At 39.9% G+C, this 24,161-nt stretch overlaps 1 protein-coding gene across 3 annotated transcripts in view; it reads left to right on the top strand.

Moving 5' to 3' along the window:
• LOC112160059 (interleukin-1 receptor accessory protein-like 1-B) overlaps nucleotides 1–24,161 on the top strand; it is a gene marked incomplete in the record, with an annotated part of 393,180 nt that overhangs the window by 138,916 nt on the left and 230,103 nt on the right. For all 3 annotated transcript variants that reach the window (XM_024294396.2, XM_024294395.2, XM_036215438.1), the window contains 1 exon segment: nucleotides 12,614–12,893. In XM_024294396.2, coding sequence (XP_024150164.1) covers nucleotides 12,614–12,893 — 280 coding nt within the window.

The following is a 24,161-nucleotide window of genomic DNA, read 5'->3' as shown; positions in this document are numbered from 1 at the left end:
GACATAGTTTTTGCAGAGCGGCAGGAGTTTGTTAAAAATTCTACACTGAATCGTCGAGACTGTTGACCCCGCCCCCCTCTCCTCTTTTGCTGAGTGCTGGGAGTGTATTTTCTACATCACAAATACAATCTTTTTCAAATTTCATTTTTCATCTATTCTTAATTCACAACAATATGAATAAAGAAATACTCAAAAATGCATGTTTGGGCCTAATTTTCTTTACATATGTCCTACATTTTCTGAAAAAATGTCTTAAGAACACCAGGATAAACTCTCCTTTATATTTCTAGCTGTTTTATATTTCCTGGTGTTGTTCCATTTTATCCCCATGTGATCCGTGAAGGTTTGTTTTGTTGCTTCTTTGGTTTCATCATAGAAATTGTTAGAAATAGTGGCAGCATATGCAGGTCGGTATTGCTGTTCAGGGCAGGGTAAAGGTTGTCTGTGTTAGTGCACACGCCTGCATGAATCCCGGCGCATTTTTACCGCTCCGCCTGCCTGTTTGAGCGGCTGATGGCTGCTGGAGGTACTTCAATCATGCAGGTAATCTCCCCCCGCACGCCGGCAGCCAAGAGGTTACCTTTCCCACACATCAGAGCTATTTTCCTCTTAATTGAGACCCACTCTGCTGCGACAGCGTTTTCACGAGCTGGAAAATGGCAGGTCAAGATTTGGAGACATCTCTCTCCCTCGAGCCTCCCTCCCTCTGGCAAAAGTGGCTGTGAAGTTGATAAGTTCTTTGAGGGAAACTGGAGCTTGTCCAGCGAGGACAACAGGCGTTTCTGAGGGTACGGGGAGGTCACCGCGCACATTCTCCCGTGTTTATTTAATCAGCCCGGGCCTAATGTATGCACGCCGCTCTGATTGAGTTACTCTGAGGGCTTTTGTGGAGAAAAACGGGGCGTCTTATGAGGGAACAGACACTTTGAAGGGAGTCTGTGGTGACGTGACTCAATCTGCATCTGATTAGCCCTCAGCGGACCTGGAGACCGATTTATGAGCCCAGCATCTCATCCAGATGGAGCTCCGCCTCAACTGTGACAAAACAAACCTCGGGCTTTACGATGACACCTTTGAAACACGGTTTACTTCAGTTTGGGATGCATCTGACCCCAATCTTTCAAATCCTATCTCAATTTAATGCGTATTTTTAACATTTTAAATAACTTGCTCTTTCGAATTCATCTAAAGTTCTATGAAATGATCCATTAATATTATATTTAGTGTTTAAGATGTATTATTCCTTTAAAATTGTACGTTTTTATCCGTTCTGATAAACATTTTTCCTTATAGTTACAGTATAACCAGTCAAATATAAAAAGCATATCTTCGATTCAACACTAAAGAAGCAACAAATCCGTGAAGAAAAAGCTTGATGAACATTTGAGTCCTTGACATAAACTAAAATGTCATCAAAGGGATCTTATACATGAAGTTCCCTTGACGTGTGTTCTGTGAACTAATTAGTAAATAACGTCTTCAGTTAATTTTAGAGAAACTGAAGAAATCTCTGTATGTAGGGGGCAACATCACGTGTGTCAGAGTGGAGGCCCGGCGGGTAATTCTATCCGGCCCTACAGATCATTTTATTTTATTGTCATCTTGCGCTTATTTTTAATCTGTATAATTTTGACAAAAAATATTTTTATGGAGAGTAAAACATTGAAAGTTATTTGAGGTTTAAGTTGATTTATTGGGGAATAATAATAATATTCCTGCCTTTTTATTATTCTTAATTGTGTTAAAAAGTTACATTTTTAAGTTTTTGAAATTAGCCTCCTGCTAGCTTTTTGGACTATTTTGGCATTTACTAAGATTTTTTAGTCTATTTTGAAGTTTAGCTACATGCTAGCTGTTTTGGCTAATTTAGGCTTCTCTATTTAAGGCTTTTTGGGCTGTTTTAATGTTAAGCTAATATTTACATGCTAGCTGTTTCGGCTAATTTTAGGCTTTTTTCCTTTTTATTAGGTACTTTTGATGTTTAGCTATTTTTTCAGCTACATAATAGCTGTTTCAGCTAATTTAGGCTTTTTTTTCATTTTTTTAGACAATTTTGAAGTTTGGCTATTTTTTTGGCAACATGCTAGCTGTTTTGGATAATTTTGGCTACTCTATCTAGGCTTTTTGGGCTGTTTTAATGTTAAGCTAATATTTATATGCTAGCTGTTTCGGCTAATTTAGGCGTTTTTCTTTTTTTTTTTTAACAATTTTGATGTTTAGCTATTTTTTCAGCTACATGCTAGCTGTTTTGGCTAATTTAGGCTTCTCTATTTAAGGCTTTTTGGGCTATTTTAACGTTAAGCTAATATTTACATGCTAGCTGTTTCGGCTAATTTTAGGCTTTTTTCAGGTTTATTTAGGCTATTTTAAAGTTTAGCTGTTTTTCCGCTACATGCTAGCTGTTTTGGCTAACCTAAGTTTTTTTTTTTTAGGCTGCTTTGGCATTTAGCTAATATTTTAGCTGGCTATAAGTTTCACCATTTTCAGCTATCAGCGTCAGCGTTTTTAGCTATTAATTTCAGCATCTTCAGCGGCCAAATTCAGCTTACAGCATTCACATTAGCGTTATTGCTGGTAATGCTATATATCTAGTTCATAATTATGTTAAAAAAGTTATGGTTTCATAGTTTTAAAAATTTAGTTTTAGAGTGTCCAATAAATGTTCATTCTGTTTGGCCCGCGACCTCAGGTGTGTTTTGGATATTGACCCCTTGTGTGATTGAGTTTGACACCCCTGATCTAGGTCATAAATCTGGATGCTTTGAGTTTATGGACATATATGTAATAGGGTCAATCAATTGGTCTGGAAATACTTTCTAACATTTACAATAAATGCAGAAAGGAAGCCGTGCTAGAACAAAAATACATAGAGATTTAGAAGCAGGGTCCTTCGAAACTGGGCATGTCCAAAGTGTGGCCCACATTCAAATTGACGGGCTCTTGTCATAAAATCATTAACATGCGACCCCAAGTGTTTTCTAGAAAGTGTTCACGATTTTTTAAATGTATTTGGCTAAATTACGTCTTTAAGTAAATGACGACTCCACCACGCGACCATTCTGTAACACGTTCCCGCTCATTTCTAAAATGTAAAAAAGAATAATAAAATAATAAATTTTATTCTAAAATCAAAAAGATAATAAAGTTGACAACGAGGGCTGCGGATTCTAGAACAGTTGGAAATTGGAGAATTTTTTAGTGAAGTTTAAAACATCTGTACCTGCCTGACACAGAAGGCTGTTTTCAAGGGGTTCAATATCAAGATAAGACATACTATCTACGGCAAGCTAACTAGCTCTAAAAATCCAAAACCCATAGTAGTTTTCGTAAAAATGTACGTAGCTTTATGTGAAACTAACAGTTTACTACTGCAGGAAAGTTTCCATTAAATAGTTAATTTGTATTTCATTTTATTATAAGAGTTCAAAGAATGTCAAACCAAATGGTGGGGCCACACATTTTAACCTCAACAAAAGATTCATGAACTTTCTGGGACCCAGCATGGTTCTAAACTCCTGACTCACCGGCTGAGACTTTCATTGAATCCAAAAGGAGCTGGGTCGTGTTTTTAATGATCGCAAATGAAAAAAAATATTTATTTGCAACACAAAGCAAGGCTGGGGGGTTGTTAGCCTTAGGCTCAACTACAGCTTCTTGATGATGCTGGTTCCCATCCAACTGGGAGGCAGTCACCATGGTAACCATCACACTGAGGGGAGGATACTCCGCTGCAGGTTCGTTTTGAGGGATAAGACCAATGGAAGGGAACCCAAACTGAGGGTTCCTTACATATGTATGTCTGTACACCTGATTCATTGAAGTCAATGGATTTAAAGTTGTAATTGACAAGGCACTCTAATATAAAATATTCATTTTGAAACTGGTAGTTTGGATTTTTTTTACTATATTTTAGAATAAAAAAGTGATTTGAAATTCACTGGAGGCTCAATATAAATGAAAAAATATGGTAATTTTTCATTTGAAATGGAAAAATAAAGATGTATTACATCATATTTTCCTTCTTCTAAAGCAAAAACTGTCCAGAAACTGTGGACATATGTTAGAGCAAATTTGTGTTTATACTCCAAAACCACCCAAAGTTCCAGAAATCTCTCTTTTAGCCTTCAGTTTTAACATTTACAAAAAAAAAAAATAAATCCACCACCTACTGGCTCTTATTACTCCTTTATTCCTAATTGAGAACATCAAGACCTTGAACAGTGACGAGGATACAAAAAAAAAACATGAATTTGTCGCTAAGTTTTTAGAGGAAAAAGTTTGATGCCAATTAAAGGTACAAGTTTGCTGCAGTACAAACCTGTGAAAGAAAATGTAATTGACCATGCGGTTACCATGACAGCGCTTACTCTACCGTGGAGCGTAATCCACCAAAGAAAACAATCATATAGATATTTATAGAAGGCAGAATTATACATATTATGTTTTCTCTGAATCAAAGTCAGAGATGTGTGTTTTGATAAAAAGATGGATCCGTCTTTTATCTTTCTGAAATAAACGTGAGGATCTACATCAGTCAGGTTAGATCTCTAGCAGCAGTTTCTCCTCATTATGCGTTTTCAATTTCCTCTCCGCGCTTAACACTTTTTTTCCTTAAAAACATCTGGCGGCGCAGCTGTCGCAGACTCAACAGGCTGGCTTAATTGAGCTTCTATAAATATTTCATTTACCAAAGAGGCAACTTGGCACCAATCAGTGGGGTGTGGCGAACGCCGCAATCAATGAGGAGGGGGAGGGGGGGTTCCAGGTGATTATTGTTCCGCATTGTGTGGGAGATTAAAGATCATGCTGAGAATTGGTGGTGACAACATGTCTCGGGATGAAGACGAAAAAAAACAGTAAATCATAATAATAATGGAAGCACTACAGACAATATCACACTGAGATCCTCCCTATGGCCACCACAGTGGAATTCACCAACACTAGATGGTTTTATGGTGTTAGTTGGAGTAGAAAATGGTTAAATGATCTTAAATATGGGTTACCAACAATAATGGATTAATTGTAAAATTTAAAAAAAAAAGGACATAGATGTTCTAGATTGGAACTTAGAGGGTGTTGCTGGTCACTATTTGGGATCGTTGGATACACTATTTAATTCTTTTTTTTTTCCAAAGCTTCTCAATACACCAGTGAGGTCAAAATCATAGAAAATACACTGTAAAAAGTGAAACGATCAATTAACACAAGTTGTGTAATTTGTGTCATTCAAATAAAATTAAAATGTACAAAACAGTTGCACACTTGACCTACATTTGGGATTTTCAAAGGTACTTTGCCAGTAAAAATATTGCGCCCTTAGTCTTTTTAGAATATATAATCAGTTTGTACTAACAATGTATTTGTAATATTGCATTTTTTCTGTTATCTATCATTTTTGGACATTATAAACTAGGGGTGTTGAGAAAAATCAATTTGGCGATATATATCGCGATTTATTGATTGGCGATACTTGTATTGATTTGAAATGCTGACGATATTCAATTAGTTTTTATGAGCGTCCCTCGGTGTCTTAGCTTTGTTTTTCACTTAAACCTCCAACCACTAGTTGGCAGCACTCCACAGTCTTGCGCAGTCTCCTCAGGTCTACACTTCGACCACAACAAGATTTCATGAGAAATAGCCTTTTCTGTTCTCAATACTTTTTCCATACTATAAACTAGGGGTGTAGGAAAAAAATTGATGCAGCGATATATTGATTGGCGATACTTGTATTGATATAAAATGTTGACAAGACGATATTTAATTAGTTTTATGAGCGTCCCTCGGTGTCTTAGTTTTGTTCTCCACCTAAACCTCCGACCACTAGTTGGCAGCACACTGAGCCTCTTTGCGCAACTCTACCGCAACCAAATCCACAACAAGATCTCACGAGAACCAGCTTGTGTTAAAAGTTCCGTCTTACAATCTTATTTTTTTTAAGTCGTACTAAAAAAAGTAATAAAAATTGTTCTGGTAGTCTTGGGATAAATATGTCTCGTATCGTGATACGTATTGTATCGCCAGGCACTTCCTGTTGTTATCATCAGACTAGATTCTTCTTAAGTGTATCGCCTGTGATGTAAAGTGAATGCAGGTGCCATGTTGATGCCAGCGGGACCAGTTTGACTGATTATGATGGTTTTTTATTGGAAGTAATGTTGTTGTCAACCATTGGCTGCTCTGAGGCAGTACTTAGTGGCACAGGAGCTCAGATTACATTTCTGTCACAATTTGGACTTGAAAATAGAAAGTAGAAAAACTCGACCAGAACGACCTTTATAGATTTATAGAAATGTATATTTTGACTCCTCTTGTAGTGGTATTGAGGTCATGCAATGGACTGTTCAGGACGTACCCCACTTTTGCCTAAAGGTAGCTGAATCTGAGTTCACTTTTGTGGTTTATCTAGGCATGTATACTGAGGAGTTTTAAAGCCTTAAAACATCTAGAATCCTACCTTGTAGATCTTTTTTAAAGAACACAACTCCCATGATAACCGATGGGTCACTGTATTTGACTGAATAGTTTGAGCTGTTTTAGGGTATTTTGTGTCAAACCAAGTACGACTTGTAGCCCCTTCTCTTTGTATGTCAATTCTACAGAAAGTGAAAGGTCTCGTCATGTGTCTCCAAACGTGTAAATACTTTAACTGATTCCAAAAGTTTCCGTGTCAGTGTTCAGGATTTAAAGGGACTTAAGCTCTAGTGTGATGCGAAATGAAGCCTTCAGCTGGGATTGTGATCAATCTATTTTCTAGTGAATTTCAGTTTTAGTCAACGGCTGAAAAAAGGGTCAGAAATACACTGTAAAAAGTGAAACGTTGGCTCAACAAACAAAAGTTCTGTAATGTGTTTCATTAAAACAATTAAATTAAATGTTTGAGTTGAGTAAAATATCAACCCAAAATTTTATTTTTAAGAACAAATTAAAGATTTTGTTATTTGTCCTTCATTTCAATGTTTACATTGCAGATTTTAAAGGGTCACCAGCCAGTATAGTTGGAGGCCAATTTCACTCTCAGCCGAGATTTAAAAATGTAAAAAGGGGGCGGGGCTAGAGGAGGCGGGCTGAGTGGAGGAGGTGTGATCTGGATGTGATTGACAAAGTTAGTGAGTTTAGCTTGAGGTAACTAAAGGATCTTTTTAGTATGAAAATTAAAAATAAAAAAAAAAAATCACAAAGTTACTGTCGCAAGGTGACCTGCGCCGCTCTCGCCATCGCGGGGTGACTTCCACTGCCCTCGCCATTCCGGGGCGACCTGCAGCGCTCTAGTGGTCGTGGGGCAACCTGCCCCGCCCTCACCATTGTGGGGCAACCTCCAGCGCTCTAGCCGTCGTTGGGCGACCTGCGCTGCTGTCGCTGTCGCGGGGCGACCTGCGCTGCTGTCGCTGTCGCAGGGTTACCTGCGCCGGTCTCGCTGTTCCGGGGCGACCTGTGCCACCCTTACCATTGTGGGGCAACCCGCAGCGCTCTAGTAGTGGGGTGACCTGTGCCGCTCTTGGCTGTACGGGGCAACTTCTCCTGCTCTTGCCATAGCTGGGCGACCTACGCCGCTCTCGCCATAGCGGGGCGACTTCTGCCGCTCTCGGCATGGCGAGGCGACTTCTGCCGCTCTCTCCGTGCAGGGCAACCTGCCCCACGCTCGGCATCTGGGGGCGACTTCCGCCAGTCTTGGCATCGGATTGTATAGTGGGCTCTGCTGTTTTCAGCGTCACGGGGTGAACTACAATGCTTTCGGCATTAGCTACGCCACCTTCTGCATCGCGGGGAGAGCTTAAACATTCCCATGGTGAGCTTTCACTCTCTCGCGTGTCAAGTGTTCAATGACGGGCGGGGCTTTTATACTGGAGCTGAGAGCATGATGACATGAAACTTCTGGGACTTATTGGAGTCGACCAATCACAAAATTCAACTGTAACACCTGTAGGGGGCAGCACACAGACGGTTTTTCACCTTAATTTCAGGAATTAAACAAGTTTATTTTAAATTGTAAAAGAATCGTCAATGACCAACAGACAGCACTTTTAAAGTTCCATTTATAGAGGTCTACAGCTAAAAAAAGTTGATTTAGGGTTTGGTTACCTTTTAACATCGTTGGAGTCTTGTGGTGTTCTGGGAAATATTTCTGCCACAAAAGCCATAATCTGCTCTCAGAGCTGCTGGAGAACAAGGAGCTCATAACAGCCCAGTTGGTCATTTTTGCTTGGAGCACTTTAGGAGCTTAATCTGTTTGTTCTTGATTTGATTGCTTGATTTCTGTTCACCATCTCATTGGTATTCAGTTCAGCTCAAGTTCACTCCAGTCTGAGTTTCTTTAGGTTGTTTGAATTAAAGAACAGCAAATTATTTTAGCAGATGATTTAAGGATACCCAACTAAAAAGGAAATCCAGTAATTTGTCCTAAAACAAGACCAGGAAGTAGAAGCCAAAATGTGCAACAATTATCCTGCAGATTCACCGCTTTTCCTTTATCTTCCACTCAATCAGGCGTGTTTATTTTTACACGCAGTGGAGAAACAAGCAACACGTCCAGATCGCCGCACTCGTAGGCTAAAGCGAAAATTAATCAGATCCAAATGCAGAGGAAGGCGATGTGTGCTCTGCGAGCTCCCCGCCAGCACAACCCTTTCATTGTGAGCAGGTCTAACTGTTGCCATGGCAACTAAAGGGTCTACCCTCGCTTATCAAGAACTTGCTAATTAGTTTGTGGACGATAATAACTTGAAGGCTTAAGGTAAGACAACCACAGCCGAGATGGTTTTCCGCGTCTAATTGTGAGTCCTAATTGAGACTCTGAAGTGCTCCACTCTAACAACTAATAAAAACAGCCGGAGAGGGGAAAAGGTCACCCGGAGAGGCAGCAGCTCCAACATGGGATTGGCAACGGAGCGCATGAACCAACACATTATGTTTCTCATTAGTCTGTGAGATTTGCCGTACACCCCCACAACACCCCTCCCTCCCGGCACAGACGCAGCAGAAGGCCGCGCTGTGCAGGTCAGGTCTTTTCAGTCCTTTCACAGGTGTTCGGTCAATATCCAAGTTCAAAGTCAAATCTGCCCTGAAGACAAAGAGTCATCAAACAGCAACGCTCGTTTCTGCTTGATTCTGTGGAGTTAGAGAGTGTCTCTTCCTGCTTCAAGGGCGTCTCTTTGCTTCCTCATCTTTTACTTCATTTCAAAACAAGCGAATTTGGAGATGAAAGATTTTTCTTTATCTGGATCATAATTTACAAGAAATGTCTCATGATCATACCAAATGTCAGTCTGGGTGCCAAGATGAATAGTGGTGGAGTATCTTCACCAAGTAGTGTATGTGTTTCTTAAGCCTTAGTCATATACACCAGTATGGGTCTGACTCGTATTGGTGCTTTGGTTTATGTCTCGCAGTTCCCTTAAGGACCGTAAGCGTCCTAGAGGGACTTACCATTGTCATGTGTGTGGTAAATGTATCGTGAAGTATTTATAGGGCTACGGACACAACAGGCATGTGACGCACATTCTTAAATGGATATTTAGTCAATAGTGTTCACACTGGACAAACAAGAAGGGGCTTGTTCATCTTTATCTACTGTTTACCAGAGCATGTCCATCGTCTATAGTTGTAGGTGTAAATCTCTTTTCTTTTTTTTCACACCTCTATTCTGATAAATGAAAGACTTGTTGTCTTATACTTCCCGCCGAAGAGAAACCACAATTATTCACTCCTCTTCCATTATCAATTTACAAACCGTTGACACTTTAGTGAATTGAAAGGTACAGCATCCTTGAACACATTCTCTCTCCCAACTTGTCACGTATTGACATTTGGTTATGGACCCCTCCACGTCACGTATTAGCGTTTGGTTACGGACCCCTCTGCGTCACGTATTGACATTTTGGGTGTCCCCAACTCGTCATTTTTCAACGTCCTGGCTGTTCATAGAATCAACGGGTCCACAACCTTCGGTACATCCTTGGAACGCGGGCAGTACAGGTACCCTAACCCAGCCTGGAACTCGAACTCGAACTCGAACCAGGCCCAGGCGCAAACCGGTACCAGATTAGGGTACCAGTACTGGGTTACCACATCCCTGTACTGGACCAGTTTCGGTTCGTGGCCTGGAGGTTGGGGGACTGTAAGGTAATGGGAACACCTCAAAAAACAGCAAGTTTGGGACACCTGAAAGTGACAAGAGGGAGTCCTTAACCAAATGTCAACATGTGGCGAGTTGGGAGTGAGTGTGTTGCATCCGTACGTCACTACCAGATCTGAGTCCTTGATTGGTCAAAGTTCGACTTCACTAAACTTTGAACAAGCGATCAATAGTCGCTGGTTCATTACATAGAACCTGAAGACCGTCATAGAAAATCGAGAAGTTACATGTAAACGCCAGTTTTGAATGTGGAAGCCTGAAACACACAATTATGTGTGTTTACGTAGACTTTTTATTGGAAGTGACTGCCAAGAGCGATGTGAGGGAATTTGGATGCTCTTTTGACGTATAGGTGATGGTACTGGATGGTGCAAATACTGGCGCCTTTCTGACCGTAGGCATATCCCATTGTGCAGATGATACGTGTTCATAGGATGCCCACACAAACTAAACTGTCTAATTTCCTCAATTCTAATGGTCCTGGAACCTGTACTGATGTGAACAACACTAACGGTGAGGTTTGCTGGTTTTAGAAGAGTCTAGAACACACCTTATGTCGGCCATTAATAACAATAAAGTAAAATTATCTGGAGGGCAGGAATTAATTACCCAGAGGGTCTGGAAACAAAAAAAATCTGTACAACTTACCTGCGTCTCAACTACTTCACCCTTACGAGTTGTATAGGTGTTCACCATGACCTGTCCTGTTGGTCGCAGCACGCCCATAGATAAAAATGGCATGACTTACTTTGGCGAATTTTTTCCACAATATCGCAATAAAAAAGGATATAAAAGTTGTAGTCAAAGTGAGCTGTACCACATATCGTCAGCAATAAGACGTATCACTTCTAAAGCATGATTGAGAATCAGCCTTCAAAACAAACTTCTCACTTCAATCTATTCCAACTAATTATTCTAGTAGCCCAGAAATAACAACAATTTCACACAATAAACATTTGACTACCCGAGCCATTCTTTCAGTAAGCTGCGCTAATAAGCACTCGGCCTTTTACCGTTTTCAAATAACTGAGAAGTTTTTGAGTCGCGTTAGAAAATTCAATCACTCCAAACTCTGGAAAAAAAGCAGAACAAATGATCCTGCATCAAACAGAAGGAACATGTCAGCCGTGGTTGATTGAGTGAAACACTAACTGGCGTGCACTTATGAGGACATCAGTTTTTCTGACTAAATTAATTTCTCCTCAATCTTTAAAGCAATTTTATAATAAATTTGAAAAATAAAAAAGGGGAAGAATTTAATTTCCTTTTAAATTGGAGTCCAACTGTTTCAAAGACTTTGTTACGTTTATCTTTAATAACTAAGAGTGATTGGCAGTGCCGGTTTTGGAGTAATCTTTCACCACTCGTGAAATTGTCAATTTGAGACGTCTGATGGGGGTTTATTGTTCCTCTCAGAGGGAAAATGTGTTCTAGTCAGGACACAAACTCAACATTTCCGCGAAAAAAACCCAACGACCCGTCGACAAAAACCAGGCGTTCCATCATTCGGCGCGTCCGATCGCTCAGACGAGTGTGTTAGGATGAATGGTAACCGATAACCGTCAGCTGTCATGTTTCACCAGCTGACCACGGAACCAGCATTTAATAGAGTCACATCCGAAATGAAGCCTTTCAGTTTTGCTCTGACTTAACCGTGCCATTAAACAAAATAGAGCCATTTGTCACGGCTGCCTTGTTTTTATGTCCCTAATGGCCGTCTGTGAATGAGACCATTCAATAAAAATCCCTTTTGGTTCTGTTTTTTTCTTCTTTTTTTACTATTTAAATAAAGAATTGTTGCAGCCTGGATTCTGGAAAAGTTGGAACAATTTGGAAATCGCGTCATCAGAAGACTCAGATATTCAAGGATCGGCTCAATGACCCAGACACCATTCAGTTTCACTGAAATATCCCGATTGTTGGAGATTTTCTCAATCATTTTTAAAGAGCTTAGAGCACGTTCAAGATTTGTTTTATACTCAAAAATACATCTTCTTGTGGAAACCAGAGAATGTTGACCCTTGAAAAAACTTTTCTGAATCTACCAAAATAAAAGCACTTTGAATTTTCTTGGTAAAATCAGCTTGTGTGTGACAGATGCAGTCGTCCTGATAATTAAATGAAATACATTTCATACAATTTTGCTTCTGTAAAAGGTACTGTAAAGGTACTATTTAAATGCAGTCTTTTGAAAGTCATACTCTTTTAAAAGTTAAGATATAGAGTCTCTGCTACAGTATCGGGATTGTATCAATTTAGCAGCTTAGCAACTAATACACTAGAATATGAAATATTGCACTGTGTAGAACTTACATCTCAGACCTAAAACAAAAAGAAAATTAGTGAAAACAAAGATTTTCTCTCTTTCTATGTCTATATTACCAAACATTTCTGATCATTTCAATGATAGATCTGTATTCTATAGTCTATGCCTTTCTTCTGGAGCTTAAATTTTTGTTTTTCTGTGGTCTTTTCCAGTGGAGGGTTGTACAGATTGGTCGGTGGACTACCTGAAGTACAAGGTCCTCCTCGGGGAACCCGTCCGGGTCAAATGCGCACTGTTCTATGGATATATCCGGGCCAACTACAGCCACGCGCAGAGCACGGGACTCAGCCTGATGTGGTACAAGAGTGCAGGACACGGGGACTTTGAGGAGCCCATCAGCTTCGACGGCGCCAGGATGAGCAAAGAGGAGGACTCCATATGGTTCCGGCCGGCGGAGCTGGAAGATGTTGGATACTACTCCTGCGTCTTGAGGTACGTTTGATTTTTTTCGCGCCACGTGGACGTTCACCTCAGAACTACTGCTTTCCTTTGCATCACTCTTTAACTGGACGGTTTGTTTTATTGTGTTCAGAACTTAAGTCTTGCTAACAAAGAGAAAAAAACGGAATAATGTGTGTTAGTTTCCTTGCATTCCACCGGCTCATGTCTAAGAGGGCTTAGCATCACCATTGGCTCCCCCCTTCAGAGTCAGCCGCCTTGAATAGAAACAAACATCCAACAATTCTCTATTCACTGGTGTTGGCAGCAGTTTCTGGGGGAAGACAATCGGTCAGCTCAGAGTTATTGTGTAATCACACAGAAAGTGGAGCCTTGAGGTTTGATTCCAATGAACACAGATGCTTTATTTTTTTAACCGGCCTCTAAATTAAAGAGGATGCACCTATGATGGTGAGACGCGGTGGCACAAAGCGCGTTTCTCCCACAGAGGACGTCTGTTTGTTTCATGTTTTTGTTTCCATTTTTAAATTCTGGACGTAGGATTTCAACACCAGATTAGCCTACTGACACCATCCAGGCACTTTGTTTACAAATAAAGCTTTGCTATTTCATATGTATTAATAACACAAGGTTATGGTTCTAAAAAGCATCCCAGCCAGCAAGGCCTAGTGGGCCCCGTATGGTTTAAAGGTGAGCAGAAAATGTGGGCCCCAATGTGGGTTTGTCCACAGTTTCTGTGGTGACCCCACCTGTGTTCGCCCACGTTGGCTTCGGTGGGTACTCAGTGGGTTGGCTTGTTATGCGAGCTAGCCTCCCGGTGGTCGAAGTAGCATGCTAGCGACGTCCACTGTGGCATTCTAGCCAGCATTGCTGTAGCAAGCTCCACTGTAGCAATCTGGTCAGCTTTGCTGTAACGAGCTCCAGTGTATCGATCAAGGGGGCTCTGGTACAGTGATCAAGCGAGCTCCGCTATAGTGAGCTAGCTGCCTCTGCTGTAGCAAACTCCACTGTAGTAAGCTAGTGAGCTCTGCTCTAGCAAGCTCCGTTGTTGTAGTAAGCTAGCAACCTCCGCTGTAGGAAGCTCCGTTGTAGTAAGCTAGCGAGCTCCCCTATAGTGAGCTAGCGGCCTCTGCTGTAGCAAACTCAATTGTAGTAAGCTACCGAGCCCCGCTATAGTGAGCTACCGAGCTCTGCTGTAGCAAGCTCCGTTGTTGTAGTATGCTAGCGAGCTCCATTGTAGCGATCTAGCAAACTCTGCTGTAGCAAACTCTGTTATATTAAGCTAGCGAGCTCCGCTATAGTGAGCTAGCAAGCTCTGCTGTTGGAAGCTCCGCCGTAGTGATCTAGCGAGCTCCACTGTAGCAAACTCCGTTGTAGCTTTCTAGCGAGCTCCGCTGGAACAAGCTCTGTTGTAGTAAGCTAGCGACCTCCGCTGTAGGAAGCTCTGTTGTAGTAAGTTAGCGGCCTCAGCTGTAGCAAGCTCCATTGTAGTAAGCTAGCGAGCTCTGCTGTAGTGAGCTAGCGGCCTCAGCTGTAGCAGACTTCATTGTTGTAAGCTAGTGAGCTCCGCTGTAGTGAGCTAGCGAGCTGTGCTGTAGCAAACTCCGTTGTAGAACGCTAGAAAGCTCTGTTTTATTGCAGTCCGTTGTAGCGAGCTCCGTTTGTAGTGAGTTAGCAAGCTCCGTTGTAGTATGCTTGCGAGCTCCGCTATAGTGAGCTAGCGGCCTCTGCTGTAGCAAGCTCCGTTGTAATGATCTAGCCAGCTCTGTTGTAGCGATTTAGCGAACTCTGCTGTAGCAAACTCCGTTGTTGTAGTAAGCTAGCGATCTCCGCTGGAACAAGCTCCGTTGTAGTAAGCTAGCGAGTTCTGCTGTAGTGAGCTAGCAAGCTCTGCTGTTGGAAGCTCTGCCGTAGTGATCTAGCGAGCTCCACTGTAGCAAACTCCGTTGTAGCTTTCTAGCGAGCTCTGCTGTAGGTAGCTCCGCTGTAGTGAGCTAGCGAGCTCTGCTGTAGCAAACTTCATTGTAGTACGCTAGAAAGCTCTGTTTTATAGCAGTCCGTTGTAGCGAGCTTCGTTTGTAGTGAGTTAGCAAGCTCCGCTGTATTGTGATCTGCTATAGCGATCTCTTTTGTAGCCATGTAGCAAGCTCCGCTGTAGCAAGCTAGCAAGTTAGCGAGCTTTACTGTTGCAATCTACCGAGCTCCACTGTTCACTGGGTGGCTGGCTAGTGTAGCGAGCCAACTCACTGAATATCCACTTAAGTCAATGTGGGCTAACACAGGTGGCGCCACCATGGAAACTGTGAACAAACCCATTTGGGGCCACATTTTCTGCCCACTTTCAAACCAAATGGGGTCCACCTAGCCTTGCTGGCTGGGGTAAAAGAGCTTTACAAAAGTAACAATAATTACAATAATTAGACAATTATTTACATCTTTTGTTGTACAGTTTCTGCACCACTGACCAGCATATGACTCTAGCTAACTTGTTAAATAACCACTGAGGACAAAAAAAACTGTTAAAAGTGATAAATCTGTCATCATAGTATAAGTATGTTTGGTATTTAAGCATCTTATGGCTTTAATGTTGCTACTCTCCAAATGCCAATTCTCAATTAACCAAAGATAAGTTGCTATACTAGCAGAAATAATAACTATTACTGGTTCATTTTGTCTAACGTATTTTTTTCTATAGTACATAATGTTAATTTGAAGTATTTTATTTATTTAAAAAAAAGTTAATTAGCTTTTTTTCAGGTTGGAAAATCAGCTCAAAAGTGAGATTTCAAACTTCTCTCCATTTCCTCCATTCACTGAGCACAGCGTTATATAGAAAGTATAGCAGCACATTCATTTGTCACAGGGTGTTTACTGTCACTTTTGCAACATTTGAGTCGAGAAAATGGACTAAATGGTGTGGGGAGTTGCACATGCTTGATTATGTAGTAAGATCTTATTAACCTTGTAGGTAAAAGGCGCTTTCTTTCTTTTTTTTTTTCCTCCACTGGCTCATTAGTCAGTGCTATACGGCGACACTTTATAACAGGAGGGAAACCCTGTTATAGAGCGTTGGAGTATAAACTTACTAGCTGCACTTTCAGTCAAAAATAAAATACTTTTTTTTTTATTTATAGAACTAAAATATCATTTCAGATAGATGTTATTATAGTCCTGATTTTAAGCAAATGATTTGACAACCATTGACTATATATAAGAACTGGACCGTCACGTTTCAGACAGGAAGTACTTGTTTTCTCCAAGAAACCAAAATCCCATAAACTTCAATATTTGCCAGAATAACTGACTTTTTTTCCCAACGTGTTCTTGTTAATCCTAATTATTTTTGGGGGGGAAATTTTCAAGTTATAAACTGGCCAATCAGATGTCTCGATAAAAGTAGGCGGTGCCTGCTAGCTCACACGTTGAATATTCAATAGATTTTGTGTAGCCTGATTTCAAGTGTTAGCCGTGTACTCTTCGGACACTCATGATTTGGGAGAAGGGTTGCCATAGAAACCTTGACTCAGACCGACTCGGTCCAATCACTGCATATTGACGTTGTCTGGCTTCCAACATGGCGGCATCCGTATCTAAAAAAAATGGCGACTGAATTGATTTAATTTGGGCTATGTCCAAATTTCTTCACTACTCACTATATAGTGCGTTCACTGTTTTCTAGTGTTGTCTGAATCTATATTTTTTTTAAAATTGCATGGATTGATGCTCACTACATTAGCGATATAGACCATAATGCATTGCGGTCAATCAGTTTTTGCAAAACAAAACCTGTTCACGTGTAATCTATTAATAAACTATCTACACTTTCATCATCAGAACAAGATGGATACAAGTCGGTGTTTACAACTGTGCAATGCATTGTGGGAAATTGCTTATCAAATCATCAAAGAATATCAACAATGTTAAAATGGAAAAACAAGAAAAAAAAAAAAGAAAGAAATTGAAGGTGATGGCCAAAGTTTTTAGGGTTGGTTGAGGTTTAGCATCAACAATGTCAGTAATCTCGTCAATAACTTAAGCCCCGCCTCTTTCCAGTACCTTCCGGCCCAACAGGTCTGTGTGTCCCCTGATTATTTAGTATCCTCAAAGGCGAGTACTGTCACCTTCTCCATGACAGAGTAAAACTTTGGACTTTTCCGACAGATCTCTCTGACTATGAAGAAAAAAAACTCCCAAATTAATGCTTGCAGATTAAGAAATTAGTATCTCTGCCAATTTTCCGTTGAAATAATTGGCAAAATGAAACAAGCATCTGTTTTTCTCCCTGATTCTTGGTGGAGGGGCAGCGGAGTGCAGGGAGTTGGATATTAGAGCATCCCCTTAGGATGGACTTTTGATTGCTTGCCATTTGGCTGGTTCAATCCCGTAGAGCCTGCAGTAATTACATTTTTTTTTCTATTTTTGTTTTTGTTGGTCTTATTGGTGCTGGCAAACAAAGTTATCATGATAGACTTTGAGTGCTTCCATGCTTTTTTTTTTAGGAGAAAAACCTCCATTGCATTAATTGAAATGTTTCTGTAGAAGTCAGCTCTGTTTAATGTTTCCTCTTGTTGCTATACATGTTCAGGGGGGGGTGCTTTTGTCCCTACTGTTCAAGCATAGGGCGGCTTTTGGACCAAAAAGAGATTGAAACGCTTGACATTTTTAGACGGGAACTGAACGGGAAGTTGTAAAGACCTGCGTTTTGACCTCCCAGCTGACAGAATTAAAGGATTTGTCGCTAACGCCGCTGCCAGATACCAAAGAGCAACTGTAGAGGTCTTGCCAGAGTGTCAGTAAGTCGGATGTTTTGGGAGCGATCAACGCAGCGGTGGTCAGGGTTTAGTCCATCAGCCAAAAAAATGGAAAAAGTGACAAAAAATAAGTCAATTTCAGGCCTTAAAATAACATAAATATTGTCAAACTGACATAAAAAGATATTTAATTGCACCCAGCTTTTTACTTGAGTAGATTTAGTTAAATTTGCTCCTTTTTGCACAATCACAGTACAGTAAAATTCATAAACTTTATTGTTGCCAAATAAAGATTATAAACAGAAGAATTCTCTCAATTTTAATGTGATTTTAACATTTGGAATTGTCTAAATTTACACTGAAAATAACAGATTTTTACAAGTTAATTGCAGAAATTAAACAAATACTTTGGCTTTTACCCAAACAGGAATCGGTTTGTTAAATTCCACTTTTATTTTTACACCTGAACAGTTTGTATTTGAGCCTCCTGTTCTTCTACACTGTCCGTGGTTCCTTAACTTAGACACCAAATCCAATTAAAATTGTGTTTTTAACATGTTCTTTTGGCATGTTTCTCATGATGGATATATATTAAAAAAAAATCAAGCTTTAAATCGCATTTTTCAGTATTTCCTAATTCAAATCATTGTGAATCAGGTGAACATACATAGTAAATGATAAAGAACAAGAAAACAACAAAGGAAAATTGCCTTAACTAAGGATAATTCGTTCAACAAGCCTCACTAAACTCAGTTTGGAATCGGTTAAACTCAGTTTAACTAAACTAAACTGTAGTTTAATGAAAGTCCTTAAAGCTAAACTTTAGTTTAAGAGCTTTACTGTACTTAATAAATCATAACTAAATCTCCTTATAACTCAAACTACTTGAACTGATCCTATTTTATATAAACATCATGAATCTGATCTACTTTGAAACCCTAAGATCCTCTTTCTAGTCCCCAACTACTCTCAGTCCTAAGCTGCAGCACCGCAATGGTTTCTTCCGCCAGTCGAAGATGACGAACAGGAATTTGTCTGAACCTCCTGGGAAGGTAAATAACACTTTGACACATTTCCCATGATACTTTATGTACAGAAAATGTGTCAACAATCTGGAGAAATGTGATCCCCAAAACCACAAAATGAAGCTATACAGTTTATAGTTATTAAACTTAACAAAAATTGTGTTTAGACCACATTTTTATTCAAAGAAACCTTAAAAATATATATATATATATATATATATATATATATATGGAATTTTCAATGCTCCATATCATTCTAAATAGGTTAGCAATGATCACACTTGACACATAACAGCCCCCTGCTTACATTTCTCCATTCAGAGGTGTAAAACGTGTTTAAAATGTGCTGAAATTCATCCACTTTTCCGACTCCATTGCTACGCGCTGAGCTGCCTTGGCAGTGTGACTCATTTTAATTCCCAGTCAGCACAGCCAAGCGGCAGGATTCTCTTTTGTCTCTGGAGTGTTTGTCCTGTAGACGATCGGCGCTCGCATATGTTAACATCTTACATTTGGATTTGACTCTTCCATGAAGGGTCCCGGGGAATTAGAGCACTCTGTGGTGTAGCGAATGAATCACAGCATAACAATAATCTCTTACTGGATACATTTCATGTTTGAGCGCACTGATCAGTCCCAGTTTGTTGGAGTTCCCTTGATGTATTTGTCTCAAAGCAAGAACTGAGAAAAGTGAATTGAAGCGTATCGTAAATGGATGGTGCAGCTTTTCTTCAGACGCCACCAGAACAATATCTGTCCGTGAGCTAATTATTGGAAGGTTCTTCCATAAACAGGGATTAAGTTAAACTGGGAGAATAGTCTCAGATTCTAATGACGCCCCTTAGATCGTAGATGTTTTCTATGGTTGATGTGGGTTGGTGAAACAATCAATGGCAGAAATGTCTATGTCTATCACACTCTATTTCGATCTCTCTCCATCTCTATCGCTCTCTCTATCTCTCTCTCTTCATCTCTCTCACTATCTCTCTCTGTATCACTCTCTCTACCTTTATATATCTCTATCTCTCTACATCTCTTTCTACCGCTATCTCTCTCCATCTCTATTGCTCTCTCTATCTATGTATACATCTCTATCACCCTACATCTCTATCTCACTCTATCGCTCACCATCTCTATCACTCTCTCCATCTCTATCGCTCTCTCTATCTCTCTCCATCTCTCTCTCTATCTCTATCGCTCTCCATCTTTCTCTCCATCTCTATTGCTCTCTATCTCTATCTCTCTCCATCTCTATCACTCTCTCTATCGCTCTCTATCTCTCTCTCCATCTCTATCGCTCTCTCTATCTCTCTCTATCGCTCACCATCTCTATCACTCTCTTTATCTCTCTCCATCTCTATCGCTCTCTCTATCTCTCTCCATCTCTATCGCTCTCCATCTCTCTCTCTATCTCTATCGCTCTCCATCTTTCTCTCCAGCTCTATTGCTCTCTATCTCTATCTCTCTCCATCTCTATCACTCTCTATCGCTCTCCATCTCTATCTCTCTCCATGTCTATCTCTATCGCTCTCCATCTCTCTCTCCATCTCTATTGCTCTCCATCTCTATCGCTCTCCATCTCTCTCTATCTCTATCGCTCTCCACCTCTATCACTCTCCATTTCTCTCTCCATCTCTATTGCTCTCCATCTCTATCTCTATCTCTCTCCATCTCTATCACTCTCTCTATCGCTCTCCATCTCTATTCTATCTCTCTCCATCTCTATCTCTCTCCATCTCTATCACTCTCTCTATTACTCTCAATCTCTATTTCTATCTCTCTCCAACTCCATCTCTCTCACTATCTCTATCGCTCTGCATCTCTATCGCTCTATCTTTATCTCTCTTTATCTTTATATATCTCCATCCCCCTACCGCTGTATATCTCTCTATTAGCCTCTCTATCTATCTCTTTATCTCTATCACTCTCTCTCTATCTTTATATTGCTCTTTCTATCTCTCTTTATATTGCTCTCTCTACCTCTCTCTCTAAATCGCTCCCTCTATCTTCCACTATCCCCCTCTACCCCTCTCTCTATATATATCGCCCTCTTTATCTCTACATATCTCTAACTCCCTCTATTTCTATTTCTCTGTTGCTCTCTCTATCTCTCTCTATATTGGTCTCTATTTCTGTCTATCTACCTCTCTCCATCTCTCTCTCTCTAATGCTCTCTCTGTCTTTATATTGTTCTTTCTATCTCTCTCTATCCATCTCTTTATCTCCCTCTATCCCTCTCTCTATATCTGTCTACATCACCCTCTCCATCTCTACATATCTCTATCTCCCTCCATCTCTCTATCTCTATTGCTCTCTCTCTATCTTTATATTGTTCTCTCTATCTTTCTTTATATAGCTCTCTCTATACATCTCTCTATCTGTATCTCTCTCTCTAGAACGCTCAATCTATCTTCCTCTATCTCCTTCTATCCCTCTCTATCTCTATCTCTCTCTATCTCCCTCCATCTCAATCTCTCTATTGCTCTCCCGCTCCCTTTCTCTTTATGAGACTCTCTATTTCTCTCTCTCTGCCTCTCTATCTCTCTCTCCATCTCTCTCTCTCTTTTTTTCTCCATCTTTATCTGTATCTCTCTATCTCTCTCTATCTAGATCACTCTGTCTGTCTCTCTTTCTCTATCTCTACCTTTGGTGTCACATTAACCCTTGAACACTGGAGATGTCACAGGCAACACCTAAATCACAAACATTAGTTGATATAGCGTAACTTTTCAACCATAAATGAGCAGACGTGGAGAAAAGCATCTTTTCATATCGGCTTTGCACCGTCGTGCAACACTTTACGTCAGCAATGCGTTGGATAAAGCTGGCTTTCTGAGTTCCTGGGATCACAGTAAGTGTGTAACCGGTAAAGAGTTACAGTAGTCGAAAGAATGTAATTAGTGGAGCTAAAGCTTCTACGGGTTATCTGATAATTCACATGATCAATACCTATCTGGTTTGTTGGACATAACATTTACCACATGTTAAGATACATTCACAAGGAACACAGTTTTTGCCGCAGGGTTTCTAGTTTTCGTGTTAAGTTGATGTATAAATGCAATCAGAGATCCTGATGATGTAATCCGCAGGTGAAGTCCAAAACAAACATGGAGGAGAGGCTGATAATTCTCGTCCTGAACTTTATGATATTTTTCTTATTTGGATCTAGACGATAATAAAAAGGTCATCTAATTGTATTTATATATTTTTTTTCTTTCCTGCTGACAGCAAGTCGTTAAACTGGGTCACATTAAGACAGAAGTACCGCTGAAAGCGTCCATCATTCAGACAAACCTCACTTTACTGGAGAGTCTCTGAATGATCTCATGAACCCAAACATGGAGATGTGACTACTCATGTTTTTGTAGAAGTCCTTAAAAAAATAAAAAACTGATCTCTCAGCATCATCCATGTCTTCCATGCATTGACTTTAATAAAATATATAGATACAGATGTAGGTTAAAACATATAACAGTAGCTCCTCCCACATGCGACCGAAGAAGAGGTTTAAGAATGAACTTTTGGACAAACGTTAATCAGCAAAGTTGATGTGCTAATTGCATTTGTGTGCAACTATAGCACAATAATAAAAAGAAGTGTATGTTTTAGAGTTTATTTTGTGTTTTTCTGTGTGTTTTATATAAAAACATGCACTGCATTTGCTCAATGTTGTCATGACAACCAGCTCTCTTTGTCTGTGGCACAGTGACATTTACTTATTATTGGGGTTGAAAGGTTATCTTAGGTTTTTACGACATTCTAACCTAGAACTGAATAAAAAAATCTTTTTTCACTTTACACTCAAAGCTCCATCGTTTCTGCAGGAACTTACTGTGATTTTACACAAGAACTGTAAGTTCTCAACTCTAAAGCTTTTTTTCTGCTTTTAAAAGTTTCCAAGACTGAAAAAAAAAAAAAAAAAAAACAGAGGAAGCTGTTACTTCTGAGGCTCTTCTTTTTTTAGAAGTGGATCCAACTGTGGATGTGGAGCAGAGATCGAGTTTCAGTAAAAAAAACAAATGTTTGTGTTTTCTTTTTTTACACTTTAAAGCCTTTTGTCCTTATTTAGCGTTCCTAAATGGAAATCCTTTGGGAATATTTTAAAATACATTTTAATATTTAATCATTGAGCAAATGGCTTTGAAGAATTGCTTCTAATCTTTGAATCTCAAAATATTTGGTCTATTTTCATGTTTGTTTTGTTCGAATTGGGGTTTCTGTAGGATTATTTCATCAGTTGCAAAGCCAATAAAACACAGGATTTATTTCATGAGCTGCATCCTCTCGTAAAGAACGTTCATGGTATATTCTTAAGTCTGCTCTTGTCACTTCACGATACATCACTTTAAGGCTTCCTGAGTGCATGCAGAGTGCCACGCGTCGGTGAAAGCATGCGTGCACATGGATGTACAAGCCCACACTGTTGTGTCCAGATGTATTAGCCCAGGAAAGTGTTGTATTACCCCGAAGGAACTCCGCTCTACTGTACGGCGAGCACAAACAACAACAACAGTCGTGTGTCACTTAGCGCAGCGACTCCACGAGCTTCACGAAGCTCTGATATAATTTTTACTCATGATACATATCGCGATACTTGGGTAACGATTCGATTTATCGATTTATCGTACCAAAGAAGAACCAAAAAATTTGCTTATATGCTCAAATAAAACAAAACACAAAATTCTAGTCCTTAATTGACTCTGACTATATTGTAGAAAAGCCCTTAAACATTTCTAGAGTGTTGGATTTTTTTCTTATTTCTTTGAGGTAACACTAGAAAAGCCTCTTTGATAGACTTGTGTTCTAGTGTTTCCTGCTCACCTGTTCCGCTTTTACACACTAGAAATGCTGCTCATGTTGGACATAAAGGATTTTGTCTGAATTCTCCCCCTAACTACTAAAAAACTACATAGCGTGGGACTATATAGTATTTAGCTGTTTACTATACTAGATTTTAAATGTAATTTGAACACGATACTCACTACTATTGAGTGAAAATCAAATAAAAACAAACATTTCACGACGTTTATTTATGACACCACTGTGTTCTGATGGTAAAAATGCGGATGCTTTATTCAAATATTGCATTTAAAGACGATTTTTCCTCTAAATCGGTCGACCGCAATGCATTGTGGCCTATATTCATTAATCTAGTGAGCATCAATGTACACTAGTTTTTGGCAAAAGACTTCTGGGACTTCTAGTGCACTCCATTTGGAATAAGTAGATTTAGACAGCACTAGAAAATGGTGAACGCACTATATAGTGATTAGAGGGGAATTCGGGCACAACCATAGAAAAGCTGCACTTAATGCCTATTATACGATTTTTTCTGTGGTCATTCTATTTAACACTGAACATCTTTGAACATTTGCCTCTCGGACCATAGAGCTCTTTAGCATTGGCTAGCAGCACTCGCACTAGTCCTGATTCTCCGGTCCTCGGGGGTGGAGCAAGACAGTGATTGGATATTTTCTTGAGAAGAGTGAAAATTCTGGTTCACAGGTGATAACTTTACGCTGTGG

Source organism: Oryzias melastigma, linkage group LG2 (assembly GCF_002922805.2).
Source record: "Oryzias melastigma strain HK-1 linkage group LG2, ASM292280v2, whole genome shotgun sequence".
Classification (NCBI taxonomy): domain Eukaryota; kingdom Metazoa; phylum Chordata; class Actinopteri; order Beloniformes; family Adrianichthyidae; genus Oryzias; species Oryzias melastigma.
The sequence above is the reverse complement of the archived record's forward strand: the minus strand, read 5'-3'. Positions and strand labels throughout refer to the sequence as shown.